General features: G+C 37.5%; 1 protein-coding gene across 1 annotated transcript in view; it reads right to left on the bottom strand.

The window, feature by feature from the left end:
* Nucleotides 1-18300, bottom strand: part of pitpnc1a (phosphatidylinositol transfer protein cytoplasmic 1a) — a 108799-nt gene that overhangs the window by 24349 nt on the left and 66150 nt on the right. Inside the window, exons 2-4 of the mRNA XM_051888033.1 lie at nucleotides 16410-16558; nucleotides 4174-4262; nucleotides 173-180 (exon numbers count right to left, since the gene is read on the bottom strand). Coding sequence (XP_051743993.1) covers nucleotides 173-180; nucleotides 4174-4262; nucleotides 16410-16558 — 246 coding nt within the window. The remainder of the gene's footprint in view (nucleotides 1-172; nucleotides 181-4173; nucleotides 4263-16409; nucleotides 16559-18300) is intronic.

The following is an 18300-nucleotide window of genomic DNA, read 5'->3' as shown; positions in this document are numbered from 1 at the left end:
TTAGCATGTTGCTATGCTAACATAATTTACTCTTATTAACTTATTAATAAGCATACAATGCATAAGATCACTTTTTAGTGAAATTAGTGTGTTCAACAGCATGTTCATTTCATCTGACATTCTGGGTTTCAGTTTCAGGCATACAAATAAAAGAAGAAGAAGCCATACTCACTGTATACTCTGAGAGCCAGCGGTGGGGGAGGAAACAGATGAGGAGAGAGACAGACAGAGAAAGAGAGAGACTTCATGTTAAAGGTCATGGTCCAGGCAATAAACACTCCACAGTCTTAAAGCCATCAAACATTCAATAACAGAAAGAACTGCATTTTTTCTGGGGAACCAAAGCTCTCTTTCTATACTGAACATGTGTGCATGTACGTGTCAAATATGTGCTTGTAGTTTGTGTGCACATACATCTCTGATATGTCCATGTTATGCTCCTTTTTATTTGGTGTCGTTTCTAAAGCATTTGCTCAATAATTGCTCCTATATATTATGTCAAAGAGATGTCCCTGGTGAAGCTTAGGATGGCTTCGAGCAATTGCATGTCACATTTAAGATTCAGACTGTGTATATCTGCTTTTTAAATATGCTTAGCAGATGTTCGTATACAAATAAGACAGCTAAATGAATAATTGACCTATTAATTTAAATCTTGTCCTTATTTACTTACCCTCATGTTGTTCCAAACTACTTTTATGGTGCTTATTTGTCATTTTTGGTGCTTGAGAGCCTGTGGCCATTTACAAACTGTTGTATGGAAAAGATCTCTGTGAATATTGTTTCATTGTGTGTGTGTGTGTGACATGAAAAAATTACATAATACAACATGACGGTGAGTAAAAAAATTACATAATTGTCTTATTTGAAGGTTAAGCTCAGTCAATATCATCAACAACATGCTATAACAAAATTTTTAAAATGTAATTCAAAATAATTCAACATGAATGCTTTTACAATTGAAGTCTAAGAGGCAAGACATTCTAGGGGTTTTACAAGCAGAAATGTTTTTTTTTTTTTTTTTTTTTAACATATTTGATAATTAGGGTTCGCTTTTTTGTGCGAAATGGTTCACAGACACAGACATTTAGTACATCATACACATATGTGTGTGCTTGAGTGAGCTGAGTCTGAACATAGAAGAAGAACATTCTGCAAATATTTAAGATTTATATGGGTTTGACAGTTAAATTTTTATCTAGTTCAGTCATGAAACTCTAGATGGCACAGGCTGATCGGTCCTTTACATGCAATCTGGAAGCAATCACATCATTTACTACATGGCACAAGCTGATTGGCCTCTTCTGATCCTGCAGCCAATGAGATTGCTTGCTCAACATTTAAATTGTCTGGTTCAACGTGTGATGTAGGCAAGTCAGAGTTCCTCTGAAACCCTCCACCTCCCCCAGCTCCACCTGCCTAGATCTGATGCAGGATTTATGCATGTCTATTTATGCAGCAGCAGCATATCTTTCATGCTCACAGCAGCCTGTCTGTGTATCTATTAGCAGTAGCAGGTCCATACATGCTCTGCAGCAGCAGCATGGATATGAGATAGAGCTGTATGATTAATCGAAATTAAACTGCACAAAAAAAAAAAAAAAGAAATCATAGCCAACGGCCAAATCGTGTGTCTTATTCTGTGTGAGAAGCCACATCATCTCACAGAAGGATGTTTTCAAACACTCAACTGACATTATGAAGTGAGTTTGGAGTAAAAACATGTTATTAAATATTGTCTTTTGTTGGAGGTTCATAAATGCTTGTGTTTGGAAAGATGTTTGACGCGTCTTGCTTTTTTAAATGCATGTTACTGATCACAGAGCCGTGCTTCACTGATAAGCTGCGCATAAAAAAATAAAATAATTACAGCCTTTGCGATTTCATAATCGCACTAAGCCAAATGGTTTAAGCAGGATTTCTGGTTAATTTCGATTAATCGTGCAGCTCTAATATGAGATCTAGTCCACCAAGACCAAATACATGAACATTGCCATGTTTATTAACATGCTAAAACTATTCCGAGAGTTATCATAATTGTATTAGACAAAAGAGCAGAAATATGAAAGCATTTTATAAAGAATAACTGATTCATTTTAAAAGCCTGTTCACATTCACAAACCTATTCACAGTAGCAGTAAACAGTGGCACTTTCCAAAAATAGGGTACTCTTTGGTGTCCAGTTACTTTTTTAAGCATTAGAGACATAAATCAGATGTTATATATAGTGAGAACTATTGGATAAACTATTATCTAACATAAAATGAACCTATAGTAGCATGTAAAGGCAGTTTTAAAAACATCCAATGTTATATCTCCCTCTTAAAGGGTTAGTTCACCCGAAAATGAAAATAATGTCATTTATTACTCACCCTCATGTCGTTCTACACCCGTAAGACCTTCATTCATCTTCGGAACACAAATTAAGATATTTTTTGATTAAATCCGATGGCTCAGTGAGGCCTGCATTCAAAGCAATGACCTTTCCTCTCTCAAGATCCATAAAGGTACTAAAAACATATTTAAAACAGTTCATGCAAGTTCAGTAGTTCTACCTTAATATTATAAAGTGACAAGAATACTTTTTGTGCACCAAAAAAACAAAATAATGACTTTTCAACAATATAGTGATGGGCCGATTTCAAAACACTGCTTCAGAGCTTTACGAATCGAATCAGTGACTCGGATCTCCTATCAAATGGCTAAACTGCTCAAATCAAGTGACTTTGGTGCTCCGAGTCACTGATTCGATTCCCTTACAGAAAAAACACATGAACTTCACATGTGCAAAAACACATGTGGTCACATGTGACCACATATACATGTGATTTTGCACATGTGAAATTTAACATGTGAAAACATGTTAGAAGCACATGTGAAAATATGTGGATCACATGTGAAACGTGTTTTGCACACGGGAAATGTGTGCTTTTATAACGTTTACCAGGTGAAAAATGTGTAAAACCACATGTGATCACATGTGAAATTCATGTGTTTTTTCTGTAAAGGTTCGCAAAGCTCCGAAGCAGTGTTTTGAAATCGGCCCATCACTATATTGTTAAAAAGTCGTTATTTTGTTTTTTTGGTGCACAAAAATATTCTCGTCGCTTTATAATATTAAGTTAGACCTACTGAACTCGCATGAACTGATTTAAATATGTTTTTAGTACATTAATGGATCTTGAGAGAGGAAATGTCATTGCCGTGAATGCAGGCCTCACTGAGCCATCGGATTTAAGCAAAAATATCTTAATTTGTGTTCCGAAGATGAATGAAGGCCTTACGGGTGTGGAACGACATGAGGGTGAGTAATAAATTACATTATTTTCATTTTTGGGTGAACTAACCCTTTAAAATTGTGATTCTGTCCCACTTTAGGCATCTTTTATGACTATATCCAATAATTTGACAATGTACTGAAATATTTAATTATAATTATTAATTTTAATTCATAGTAGTACTGATTTTAATTACATTTTAATGACCAAAAACACAAAATGTGTCCCATATTTTGCACACGATCCAATTACCACACAATTTCATAAAAACTGGCCAAATTTAGTCTGAAATGTAAGTTTCTCAATATTAAATTGTAGTGTACTGAACTGTTGTATAAATGCAATATACTTGCATTGAGCTATAGTGCTGAATATACAATCTTAGAAGAATAGATTCTATATAGAACCTTAAAGGGTTCTGTCAGGCGCTTAATATCTAGAACCTTTTAGGAGTTCCCATCATGGGATCATTTTATGGATTTAGTTTTAATTTATTTAGTTTTAACTCATTTTTAATTAATTTTAATTAAATAAACATACCATTAAACACAAAAGTATTAGGCAATTATTTAAGACATTTCTCACTATATAGTCACTTTTTGCCATAAAGAGCTATATAGAACCACACTGAACCATTTTTCTTAGTTGAAGCACTCATGCTTGCTCATGTAATATTAATTAATTACAATAAATGAAATTAAAAGTCATCTTCTATGGCCACTTTTCTTATTCAGGTCAATTACTGTCTGTCATGACAGAGCAATAGTATGAACAAAATCTTGCTCAGCAGTTTAGATAAAGTTAGTTAAAAGTGTGTTACTGCCACAGTATCATAAGATGCATGTTAAACAATTACAACAGGGCAGTATGCTTGCAAGTAAGCAGCTGTAGTTACCGGTGATGGTGTAGGGATAATAATTCCACGCTTTCTCCGTCACATAGAAGATTTTGGGCACCACAGCTCTGGCCCAGCTGGGTAGCTTGCTGAAAGAGACAAAAACAGGAAGGATAAGTATTGAGAAGAAACTAGAGAGTGCCAGCTCACTGCGCCAATGCCAAACGGCCCGTTCCCCCCGCTGCAATAACAGTAGTAATGACAGACTAATAGCTGCAGTGAGGAAGTGCTGATGGCCGCTCAGGGACGAAGATGCACTTTCATTCTGTCTCAGATCAGGTTTCCTTAATCGCTGCCAAAATCTCCTTAAGAGCAGCTGCAAAAACGGTCTTCAATCAGTCACTCAGTCCTAATAGACGGCTGTGAATGTGAATGGTGAGTCTGACTGCTAGACAGACAGCATATCAGTCACTGGAGAGATCTGAAATCTTCAGTGCCTCAAGATTCTCGAGATACGGGACAAGACAGGGTACAGTAGTGAAACAATATAGTTTGTTATGGATTAAATCTGTCAAACAAGTTCAGATATTCAACCAACTGCTTCCATTTTCTCATATTTTTTTTTCCTATTTTTTATCACTCTATCACAGCCTGCTATCCATGTCAAAGATGTATTATGCATGGTGAAGAATCAAACCTTCCACTATAAGAATGAATTGAGCATACAGAAAGCTGCATTCCAACAACTGCTTTTAGTTTAACTGTTTTTAAACCTTTCAGATCCATAAGTGACTGAGGGCCAGACAGAAAACCTAAGGTTTTGACAGCTTATTCCATTGACAAAATAATCATTTTGCAAAAATGCAATAAAGGGAGTAGCCATTTTGTTTTTCTGATGTTGATAACTGTACTAATATGACATACTTAAAAGTAGACTATGTAACTTTTGGCTCTGTGGCAGTTAAAAAACAAAACTGCATGCATTTTGCAGGAGAACATTATTTTGGTTGTGCTTTGCTCTGCGTGACTGTGCAGATGAATATGGTTCGCTGCACCTGTTAACACATGGAAATCAAAAAATTATGTCATTGAGCAAGTGCCATATTTTATGCTATTGTTTTGACTATTTGAAAACACTGATATTTTTAAATGAATGACTTTCCAAAAGTTATGATGATTGCCAATCTGATTTGGTCAAACGTTGCAATTTTTTTTATATAACTGATATTCTCGCCAAATTGACCATGGTAGTAACTAATTTATAGACTGCCATTGTCATCAACCAGTGGTCAACATTATTTTTAAGACTCACCTACACTAAAGGATTTAGTTCTATAAACTATTCCATCTCCGCTTCACTTTTACAACATTTCAAATCCCTCAGTTCTCGCCATCTCTGAAAAGCCAAGCCAATGTTGATTCTTGTTTTATTACAAGCTCTGTTGCGTTCTCTTTTTGCCAGCAGACTCTCCTCTGTTTGGTGTTTGTTTAAAATGAGTAAACCCCTGGAGGTTGGAGATTTAGGCCGCATTTAATCTGTATGATTTCAAAAGCAACACATCGCCTGATCGCCGTTTATTTAACAGAAATGAGCTAAATGAATACTCTGCTAGTCAACTGGAGATGTTTCATTTGTTATAGATATATCTGTATCACAAAATGTTTCAAAAAAGTCACTTTTTCAATGACGTACGACTTGTATTTACAGGGGAATATCCTATCTGTCTGCTTACATGACAGGTGCAAATGCACACATCCGATTCATATCAGATTTACTGTATTTCCACATATGAATGAGGCCTGAAACCGATTGGAGAATACCGGAATCCATGCGTTTTTTTTTTCTTTCAGGTTCATTGGTCCTATCCAATCTGTTTCACATCGGGGGAAGGGGGGGAATTGGGTGAGTGACATATGTTCACAGTTTCCTGCGAAAACCATCCTGCTAGGTCTAAAATATAAACACTTATAATAGGCTTACCATAATGAATCAGGGTAAGACATTAACATGTTTTGGAAGAAGGATTGATGATGTATTGACTCATTTTAATTTTGTTAATTTTGAACAAAAAGCTACATATTTTTAACAAGAGACAAATCAAATAAAATTCTTCTGTGTTCTAATTATTACACTTCAGACATTTCCAGTGTTTTGTCTTTTAGTTTATTAAAACAAATAATGTTTAACGGTAAGTGACTGATCTGGAAGTTGCTGAAATATGCCTCTAAATACAGTTTTTTTTTTTTTCCCTTTTAATAAATATGCAAAGTTATCACAAAACTGTTTTTGCTTTGTCACCATGGGATGCAGATTAATGTGGAAAAAAAAAGTCATTTAAAACAGCTTAGCATAAGGCTGCAACATGACAAAATGTGAAAAATAAATAAATAAAGATGATACTTATGCAAGGCACTGTATATTTTCTCCAAATGCACAGTACAATTAACTCCTGAATAATAAATCAAATTTATTTAACTGGCATTTCTCCAAGACCCTTATAACAGCATTTCATTTATTGATATTTCATACCATTTGAGCTTCAATGAAATTCTACCACATAACTATTGCAATGATTTTAGTTTTGCTAAATGCCTCACATGGATTAAAGCTATAAATAAATCACCTATTCTTTTACTCCCACAGAAGATAATGAAACACTTGACAAAATGGAATAAATCCCTTAAATGCGCTTAAATATATTTAACTATTTAAATGTTTAATTAATTTCAGACAAACTTGAGTATGGTGATACTTGTCATTGAAGCAAATACACAAAATAGTGTTTCAAACATCAGTGTAATAAAAATGTATGTTGCATGCATTTGTCTCCTCTCTCACTTGGAGTATTGCAGTGTTTGAAGCATGTAGTAATTTCATTTAAAGATTGCGAGACGACACCCTTAAAGGGTTAGTTCACCCAAAAATGAAAATTCAGTCATTAATTACTCACCCTCATGTCGTTCCACACCCGTAAGACCTTCGTTCATCTTCAGAACACAAATTAAGATTATTTTTGATAAAATCCGATGGCTCAGTGAGGCCTCCATTGCCAACAAGATAATTAACACTTTCAACACCCAGAAAGCTACTAAAGACACATTTAAAACAGTTCATGTGACTACAGTGGTTCAACCTTAATGTTATGAAGCGACGAGAATATTTTTTTGTGCGCCAAAAAAACAAAATAATGACTTTATGACAATATCTAGTGATGGGCGATTTCAAAACACTGCTTCATAAAGCTTCGAAGCTTTACGAATCAGTGGTTCGGAGTGCGTATCAAACTGCCAAAGTCACGTGATTTCAGTAAACGAGGCTTCATTGCATCATAAGTGTTTCGAAATTTCACTGGTTCACCACTGGGGGGCGCTTAACAGTTTGATACACGCTCCGAACCACTGATTCGAAACAAAAAATTCGTAAAGCTTTGAAGCTTCATGAAGCAGTGCTTTGAAATTGCCCATCACTAGATATTGTTGAATAAAGTCGTTATTTAGTTTTTTTGCCGCACAAAAAGTATTCTCGTCACTTCATAACATTAAGGTTGAACCACTGTAGTCACATGAACTGATTTAAATATGTCTTTAGTAGCTTTCTGGGCATCTGAAAGTGTTAATTATCTTGCGGTCAATGCAGGCCTCACTGAGCCATCGGATTTCATCAAAAATATCTTAATTTGTGTTCTGAAGATGAATGAAGGTCATGAGGGTGAGTAATTAATGACAGAATTTTCATTTTTGGGTGAACTAACCCTTTATTCACATTAAACTTTCAACAGACTGTAAAATCTTCTTCCAAACACTCATTTTAAAATGAGTTTCAGGAACTAGGTAAGTAAGGCAACAACGGCACATTGTAAATAACTGGAAACTAGCGAGATGTTTTATGTCAAGTCAGAAATAATAAAAAGATATTTTGTGACATTGTTGAACTCAACAATCACCTTTTCCCAATAAAATTCGTATGGAAAAATTCTATTAAGATTCTATTAGGCTATAACACTTCCTAATACTGTCCTAATACTGATATAATATTAAGTAAAGAAAAGTATATACCTGCAAGAGGCAATAATTTGGGCAGTTATTTGACATAACCAATAGATTTGGCAAAACTCAAGGTTTTCCATACGGTTCCCATGAGATATAAGCAAAAACATCATTGCTATCATAGATGCATTTACAATTCTGATTCATTTGTGGTAGTGGGAGTGTTGCTATTGTCAAACCTAATGGCAGATAAAATTGTGGAGCATCTTTTGTCCCGTGTCTCAATAATCGGTGGCTGTGATTTAATAAAAAATGAAAATTACAAATCTGTATGCTATTTTGTCCATGGAACACGAAAGAAGAAATGATTGAAGGATTGTTATGCAGTACTTAATGACCAGGAACTATCAAGATCCAACACCCCCAAAAAAGTAGCCCACACACTATAGACTTTTAAAGTCATACTTTGCATGAGGAACAGACCAAAATTTAAGTCAATATTCACTTATGATCTCGCCCTCCCCCTAAAGCATGTCTAGCATCCAGGGTGAGTAAATAACAGAACTTGTATGCTTAATTTAATCTTTTTGTTACTGGATTCAACATTAAAACCAATAAAATCAATGTTGTGTTCGGGAAGCATGATAAATTTTCATCTTGATGTAATAAGCCCATGGAGATGAAGTTCTTCTCATGCCCTTCTGCAGTTGTGTCCTAAATAAACCAGATGCAGAGTGGATGAAACTGGGACGGGTGCCAGTCCTAAAAGCCTGAGCAGCGGGAATAAAGAAAGGTTTTATGCAGGCCTTGCAGATTTCGCTGGCGCATGACTCGGCACATCTGTGATGTAAACCTGAGGTAAGCGAACCTCATCCTGAGGGCTTTTAAAATGAAAAAAGGTTTTCAAAAACGAGCCTACAATAACTCTCAGATGCCCATACACCACTTCATTTGAACAAAACCCCATTATATTACATGTATCTGGGGGATTCGTTTGTTTCCATCCATTTAAAAATGAATAAACCCATCCATTTTTCATACATTTCAGTCTGAAGTGAATCAAAACATGTTCTATCTAGATTTTGTCTGTGAAGTCCTGTAAACGGCTCCAGCTTGTGTAAGTGGCAAAAGCAGGTGGCCTGTGGGCGAAAGCGCAGGTACAGCATCCCAGAGCCAAATCTCAAATTATACACGTGCTATAAAAGCAGGAGCTCAGCCGTCTCCATCCCACGCACATCTCAACCTCCCCACACGATCTCTTATTTTCTCTCTTCCTTCTATCTTTTTTGGTCTCATGTGTGCTCCATTTTGACTGTTCCTCCTCATCATGTCTTTTATCCCCTTTAAGTCTTGATTTATCTCTAGTTGTCATCTAGAGTTCACACGAGATGAAGGGGATTTTAAGAGGGAATTATTTTTAATCTGTGTGTTTTAAGTGCTACTGTAGTTATCCTACTGTAAAATAGGATATTTTAGGCTTGTAAAATAACAGCACATCAAACTAGGGGCATCTCTCCCACACATTTGTAGACACTTTAATATAAATGCTGAAATGCTGAAAATGTGAGTCATTTTTTTATGAAGCAAATGTTGAGCTACTGAAGCGCTCACACTAAATTTAGTGTAAGCCTCAGACACTGGGTCAAAGGTTAGAAGCTTGTTTTTAATGGGTGTGTGTAATTAGAAGCACCATAGAACAAAAAAAAAAAAAATCTGGCTTTCATTAGAAATTATTTGTCTCACTAGGTGTATTTAAAATGCTCCTTTTTCGCTTTTTCGGATATTACCCTTCATGTAGTGTGTAATATAGCTGTTTGTGAATGTAAAAGGTCTGCAATGTTACAAAGATCAAAATGCAGATAAATAAAGTTATTGTCTCCTAAAAGAAAAAAGCGATTCTGAACTGCCTGAATCGAGTCCTCAGTAATTCCAGTCTTACTTCCTGCATGAACTTACCTAGGTTTGTAACAAATTTGCATAATGCCAGCTTATGGTCTTCATTGGTTGCCTTTGAACAATGTCTACTTTGACCCTCAAACACTGTAGTTGAGGCTGAGACTGAAAGAATTTAGTTTGTAATGTTGATATGTCGAGAAGACGCTGTTTTCTGTGCTAACAAAGCAAATCCACTTTGATGCACTTCCAAAAGAAGGGGACTCGTGAAAATAATTGATACTGCAAAACCGATGCGATTGTGCTGAGGAAATTCAGATATGGTAATGGCCATTTGGTTTCTGACACACGCTGTAAGCTGTAGACCAATCACAACAATCTGCGCCATCTGACCAATTAGAGCAGAGTAGACCAATCACAACAGACTTTTTTTATACCCTTCCCTCGCTAACTTCCCTCAGTCTCATTGACTCGGATATACATCATTGCTTACGTTGCATGAGTGCCCACTACTGGCGGAACCTTTTGTAATGGGCCAAATTGGAACGTCCTAAGCCCCTGATCACTTGGATTCCACGAAGGAGTTGATTTATTATTTACATTTTTTTTTTGCCCTTACAAAATTGTTTAATGCAGTATTCTATATGTGTTTGAGTGTTTTAAATATATATATATATAACAATTAATATACACTATATTGCCAAAGGTTTTGGGATGCCTGCCTTTACGTGCACATGAACTTTAATGACATCCCATTCTTAATCCGTAGGGTTTAATATGGAGTTGGCCCACCCTCAGCTATAACAGCCTCAACTCTTCTGGGAAGGCTTTCCACAAGGTTTAGGAGTGTGTTTATTTGAATTTTTGACCATTCTTCTTGAAGCGCATTTGTGAGGTCAGGCAGTGATGTTGGCAGGAAGGCCTGGCTCGCAGTCTCCGCTCTTATTCATCCCAAAGGTGTTCTGTCGGGTTGAGGTCAGGACTCTGTGCAGGCCAGTCAAGTTCCTCCACACCGAACTCGCTCATCCATGTCTTTATGGACCTTGCTTTGTGCACTGGTGCGCAGTCATGTTGGAAAAGGAAGGGGCCATCCCCAAATTGTTCCCACAAAGTTGGGAACATGAAATTGTCCAAAATGTCTTGGTATGCTGAAGCATTAAGAGTTCCTTTCACTGGAACTAAGGGGTCAAGCCCAAACCCTGAAAAACAACCCCACACCATAATCCCTCCTCCACCAAACTTTACACATGGCACAATGCAGTCAGGCAAGTATCGTTTTGGCAACCGCCAAACCCAGACTCATCCATCGGATTGCCAGACAGAGAAGCGTGATTCGTCACTCCAGAGAACACGTCTCCACTGCTCTAGAGTCCAGTGTCGGCGTGCTTTACACCACTGCATCCGATGCTTTGCATTGCACTTGGTGATGTAAGGCTTGGATGCAGCTGCTCGGCCATGGAAACCCATTCCATGAAGCTCTCTACGCACTGTTCTTGAGCTAATCTGAAGGCCACACAAAGTTTGGAGGTCTGTAGCCATTGACTCTGCAGAAAGTTGGCGACTTCTGCGCACTTTGCGCATGCGCTGACCCCGCTCTGTGATTTTACGTGGCCTTTAAGTTGCTGTTGTTCCCAATTGCTTCCACTTTGTTATGATACCACTAACAGCTGACTGTAGAATATTTAGTAGTGAGGAAATTTCACGAATTGACTTACTGCACAGGAGGCAACCTATCACGGTACCACGCTTGAATTCACTGAGAGCAACCCATTCTTTCACAAATGTTTGTAGAAGCAGTCTGCATGCCTAGGTGCTTGATTTTATACACTTGTGGCCATGGAAGTGATTGGAACACCTGAATTCAATGATTTGGAGGGGTGTCCCAATACTTTTGGCAATATAGTGTATCAGAGTTGTTTGTGGTGGGGTAAATTAAAAGCGATATGCGGTGATGTCACAGTCGTGTTGCATTGTGGTATATGGAGCTGTCTGAAGTGTACATATGAAGTAGACTCGCTTCCTCTGTCAGAATCGAGGGAGCGAGGGTCTGTCCATATAAACTTCCCTTGTGCACTTCACGAAGTGGAACGCACTTAAAAAAGGCGGAAGGGATTCCCTGGAGTGGAAGTGCTTAAGGAAGTTTGCGAGTGCTTGTCTAAAACTAGAGTGGAACGCAGCCCTAGGTCATCTGACCAATCAGAGCAGAGCAGGCTCTCGGAAAGGAGGGGTTTTGAGAGTCTGAATCCTTTATCAAACTGTTTCAGACACTGTGAGAAAAGAGGTGCTGCTGCAATGTTTATTATGAGAAAAAGTGTTTTTTGACCTTGGATGCATGTAAACCTATTGGAGGAGCCTGATTCAAACAGGCTTGAAAAATGACTGAAATCTGATTTGTGGTAATGTGTCTCAGGCTGAATGATCAGAATGTGTTTTTTCTCCAAAATGCGAGGGGTTGTTAATAACAACAGGAATGAGGAGTGTCGTAATAGGCATGTTTAGGGCATACAAAACCACAGATGTTTCACTTCGTAAACAACTTGAAAAGTTGACACATTCTTACCAGTCAACACTCTTTTGTTTAATTGTGGTACATTTCTTGGCATTAAACCATTACGCTGTTGTCTGAAGCAAATTCAGATATGGATGCGGCTCTATTGAAAAACAATCAGTGGAGGAACATGCATAGCTAAAGTCTCATGCATGCTAAACCTATGCAAGTTTGCCTCGTTACTATGACTACTAGTGTGGACGTGCTAACAAAAGTGACCGCGGTCTGAACAGGGAAAAAAAAAAAAAATCAGACGTTCAGATAGTCGTCTATATATATATAACCGAGCATGACAAGCGGAGGTGACAAAAGCATTTAGAGCTTCACTAAACACATTCACAGAAGCCCAAAAGCCCACCAAGCTTTTGCCCATGGTCTAAACTGGTTAGAAGTGATGTCATGACCACCTCTCTCAACCAATCATGACCCTTAGAGGAACAATTTAATCAAGCTGATCCCAGGGGGACGGATGTCTCAACTCAATAAAGCATTTCTCCAAAAACACATCTGCATGAGTGACTGATTTATCAGTGCCCAGAATGGCCAGAGTCCTGGGGGGACTGTGTCCTGTGAACCCGTTTGCTGGCTATTTTGGGGAAAGTGTTTGGGTCCCTAGTCATGTCCTTACTTATTCTTGTTAAACTAGCAGCCACTTAGAGGCTGCTCTCTCAGTGAGAATGAACTGAAGATCTCCGGTGGACTGCACTGACCCTGACTGAGGCTCAATGTCAATGTACTAAAAAACATTTATAAAAAAGACAACAAACAACAGGGGAAAAAGGGAGATTAGCAGATAGTAGATAAAAGTCTGAAAAGGCATTTGCAACCCATTGTACTTCAGTGACATCAGTTTTTCAAATTATATTCAAGTAGGAAAAAATGTTGGGTCTGATTTTATCCATTAGGAAATGACAAGACCTGAGAATTGATGATAAATAATTGTTCAGCTAATGATAAATATTAGTGTGGGTGATGTCATCTAGTGGGGAAAGTCAAATAGTGAAATCTGGAATATATGAAAATACGAGAATATTTGAGTAATTACAACATGTACTGATGAATAACGCATACTAAGACCAGTATACTACCGTTCAGGGTCAGTAAGACTTCACTGATTTTTAATATTTTAGTTTTTTTTTTTTTTTAAAGAAATCAATACTTTTATTCAGCAAGGACACATTAAATTGATGAAAAATGACAGTAAAGACATTTTCAATGTTACAAAACCTTTCGATGTCAAATAAATGCTGTTCTTTTGAACTTTATATTCACCAAAGAATTCTAAAATATATGTATCACAGTTTTTTACAAAAATATAAAGCAGCTGTTTTCATCACTGGTAATACAACCCGAATTCTGGAAAAGTTGGGATGTTTTTTAAATTTTAATAAAATAAAAGCTAAAAGACTTTCAAAATCACATGAGCCAATATTTTATTCACAATAGAACATAGATAACATAAATGTTTAAACAGAGTAATTTTACAATTTTTTGCACAAAATGAGCTCATTTTAAATTTGATGCCTGCTACAGGTCTCAAAATAGTTTGGACGGGGGCATGTTTACCATGGTGTAGCATCTCCTCTTCTTTTCAGAACAGTTTGAAGATATTTGGGCATCGAGGTTATGAGTTTCTGGAGTTTTGGTGTTGGAATTTGGTCCCATTCTTGCCTGATATAGGTTTCCAGCTGCTGAAGAGTTCATGGCCGTCTTTGACATATTTTTCGTTTAATGATGCGCCAAATGTTCTCTATAGGTGAACGATCTGGACTGCAGGCAGGCCAATTCAGCACCCGGACTCTTCTACGACGAAGCCATGCTGTTGTAATAGCTGCAGTACGTGGTTTTGCATTGTCCTGCTGAAATACACAAGGCCTTCCCTGAAATAGATGTCGTCTGGAAACCTTTATATACCTTTCAGCATTCATAGTGCCTTCCAAAACATGCAAGCTGCCCATACCGTATGCACCCCCATACCATCAGAGATGCTGGCTTTTGAACTGAACACTGATAACACGCTGGAAGGTCTCCTTCCTCTTTAGCCCGGATTTCCAACAAGAATATCAAATTTAGACTCGTCTGACCATAGAACACTTTTCCACTTTGAAACAGTCAATTTTAAATGAGCCTTGACCCACAGGACACGACAGCGCTTCTGGTTCACATATGGCTTCCTTTTTGCATGATAGAGCTTCAGTTGGCATCTGCAGATGGCACGGCGGATTGTGTTTACCGACAGTGGTTTCTGGAAGTATTCCTGGGCCCATTTAGTAATGTCATTGACACAATCATGCTGATGAGTGATGCAGTGTCGTCTGAGGGCCTGAAGACCACGGGGATCCAATAAAGATCTTTGGTCTTGTCCCTTACGCACAGAGATTTCTCCAGTTTCTCTAAATCTTTTGATGATGTTATGCACTGTAGATGATGAGATTTGCAAAGCCTTTGCAATTTGACATTGAGGAACATTGTTTTTAAAGTATCCCACAATCTTTTTACGCACTCTTTCACAGATTGAAGAGCCTCTGCCCATCTTTACTTCTGAGAGACTCTGCCTCACTAAGACATCCTTTTTATAGCTAATCATGTTACAGACCTGATATCAATTAACTTTATTAGTTGCTTGATGTTCTCCCAGCTGAATCTTTTCAAAATTTCTTGCTTTTTCAGCCATTTGTTGCCCCTGTCCCAACTTTTTTGAGACCTGTAGCAGGCATCAAATTTGAAATGAGCTCATTTAGTGGATAAAATTGTAAAATTTCTCAGTTTAAACACTTGTTATGTTACCTATGTTCTATTGTGAATAAAATATTGGCTCATGTGATTTGAAAGTCTTTTAGTTTTTATTTTAAATCAAATTAAAAAAAAAAAAAAACATCCCAACTTTTCCGGAATTTGGGCTGAAATGTTTCTTAACCATCAATTCAGCATATTAGAATGATTTCTGAAGGATCATGTGACACTGAAGACTGGAGTAATGATGCTGAGAATTTAGCTTTGCTATCATTGTAATAAATTACATCTGAAAATATATTTAAATAGAAAACAGTTACTGTATTCAATAGTAATCATGGGACTGTTTCACAAAATGACTGTTTCTGAACATATATGACTTCTTTCAAAAACATAACAAAAACCTTACCATTGAACAGTAATATACATTAAGTCAATTTATATTTTATCTTGACTTTAACTGGTATATAAAATTTCATCCTGTCCAACCTACAGACCTATCTTACATTCCTAGTGACTCAGACATTGTGCTTTTCTGTGTTAAATATACCTCAGTTATAAACAAATCACACAATAACATACATCATCTCATGACTTCTGCAGTTACAGGTTGACGCTGGTCTATGCATGTAATGCAGCTAACAGCATTGGCTCACTTCAGAAATGTCTGTGTTAATAGAGAGGTCACTGTTTCTTTAGAAGCCTTGAGCGTCCGCCCAGTTCATGCAGTAAAAGCAGACACGATATAAAGCCAAGGAGAGATTCTCCTCACAAGTCATATTTTGCACTCATTTCTTCTGTGTGCAGTAGGTCCGTTCAAGGAGACTGTCATTATTTGTATGAGCTTCCACAATGTTGCTTTCCAGTTTATCAGATCTAAACCTATAAATGTCATATAAAATGTCACATAAAGCAACAAGTTTGTCGTTACACATGCATGTTTATATGTTGGATTTTGGCCAGAACATTCTGCAAATTGGACTTTATGATGATAGTCAACACACATGTTATGGTTTAGGAATGTAGGTGATGTTGACGTGTTGACTGACTAATATAGTGCGTCACACACCTTGACCTCATGTACTAACAACTCATGCTTTGCCTTGACAAGTAATTGATGACAATTTGTACTCACTTGTTGAGATAAATGCGTTTCTCAGTGAATTGTCCAGGGCCGTAGGTGGGGTCCTCATAGGGTTCGTTCTGCACCACCTCCACTCCCTCTCCTCTCTCGCTCTGCTCGTGGCTGTGCTTGCTGATCATGTACAGCTGGCCAATCCTGTACTAGAGACACAGACCCAAAACAGTCAGGACCTCCATGTTAAACTCACATAATACGTGACATATTTTAACCACAAATTAGGCCCAATGTATACTTTGGTTTTGCATGCAGTGTAAAATAACTGCATCATCATAAATTTCATCATCAGCATCGTACGCACATATTGTACACATGATTTTTCTAACTGTGTACCTACATTATTTTTTATGTAAAAGTGGGCATGGTGATTTGTAAATTGAATGTGTCTGGCTTCTGGTGTCATTCACTTCCAGTTTTAGCTAGAGTATGCTGCTTGATATTGCAAACTGGTATTTCTTACCATATTTTAATATATTTTCAATTATAAACACACTGGTTTGTAGCACAAATAGTTTTACTGATTACAGCACTTTGTTATTATACTAGTTATTTACCTAGAGAGGCTAGTGAATCAGACGTCTCGCAAAATCACATAAAATAACTTACTTCTGTGTTGCATATGGAAAGTAAGGTGGTACCCCACAAAGACGGCGCACTCATATTACTTAAGAATGGGAGAAAGAGCAACACGCAATATGACGGATTAAGTCCCACCTTCTTAATAAAAGAGCCAATTGCTGATCGTTGCATCACTGCAGCTGCCTTCAAATATGGCTGCCAAGTGAATAGACCTTCCTGGAAAGTGACTTTGATACTCCACAATAGACCTCAGGGTAACTCCACAATTATTTAGGCTTAGTCGACCAAAATCTTATTAGTCGGTTACTTGCAGGAAAGAAAAAAAAAAAAAAAAAAAAAAAAACTTCATGCAGTCTTTGAGGGACAGATCTTAAAAGGAGTAGTTCACCCAAAAATGAAAATTTGATGTTTATCTGCTTACCCCCAGGGCATCCAAGATGTAGGTGACTTTGTTTCTTCAGTAGAACACAAATGATGATTTTTAACTCTAACCGTTGCGGTCTGTCAGTCGTATAATGCTTGTCAATGGGAACTCCATCTATAAGAGTCAAAAAAACACGCACAGACAAATCCAAATTAAACCCTGCGGCTCGTGACGACACATTGATGTCCTAAGACACGAAACAATCGGTTTGTGCGAGAAACTGAACCGTATTTATATCATTTTTTACCTCTAATACACCACTATGTCCAACTGCCTTGAGCGCATGCATGGCATCCGGTGTGTGAGGTCCGAATGCACTCTGATGCCGGAAGTGATCGCTTGCACTCATTGACATATATACGCGAGAGATCACTTCCGTCATCAGAGCGTGTTTTTAGACCTCACCAACCGGATGCTCAAGGCAGTTGGACATAGTGGTGTATTAGAGGTAAAAAATTATATAAATACTGTTCGGTTTCTCGCACAAACTGAACGTTTCGTGTCTTAGGACATCAATGTGTCGTCACGAGCCGCAGGGTTTAATTGGATTTGTCTGTGCATTTTTTTTTTACTCTTATAGACGAAGTTCCCATTGACACGTATTATACGACTGACAGACCGCAACGATTGGAGTTAAAAATCATCATTTGTGTTCTACTGAAGAAACAAAGTCACCTACATCTTGGATGCCCTGGGGGTAAGCAGATAAACATCAAATTTTCATTTTTGGGTGAACTATCCCTTTAACAGTGGGTCCTTGTGGTAATTACAGTAAGTCGGACAGGAAATCCAAACATTCGCCTATCATCCATCGACCTCAAATATGGCTTATCATTTGAAACATGTAACTTTACATAGCTGCTCATGCTAACATTAACCTAG

The sequence above is a fragment of the Ctenopharyngodon idella genome, chromosome 3, assembly GCF_019924925.1.
Source record: "Ctenopharyngodon idella isolate HZGC_01 chromosome 3, HZGC01, whole genome shotgun sequence".
Lineage (NCBI taxonomy): Eukaryota > Metazoa > Chordata > Actinopteri > Cypriniformes > Xenocyprididae > Ctenopharyngodon > Ctenopharyngodon idella.
The sequence above is the reverse complement of the archived record's forward strand: the minus strand, read 5'-3'. Positions and strand labels throughout refer to the sequence as shown.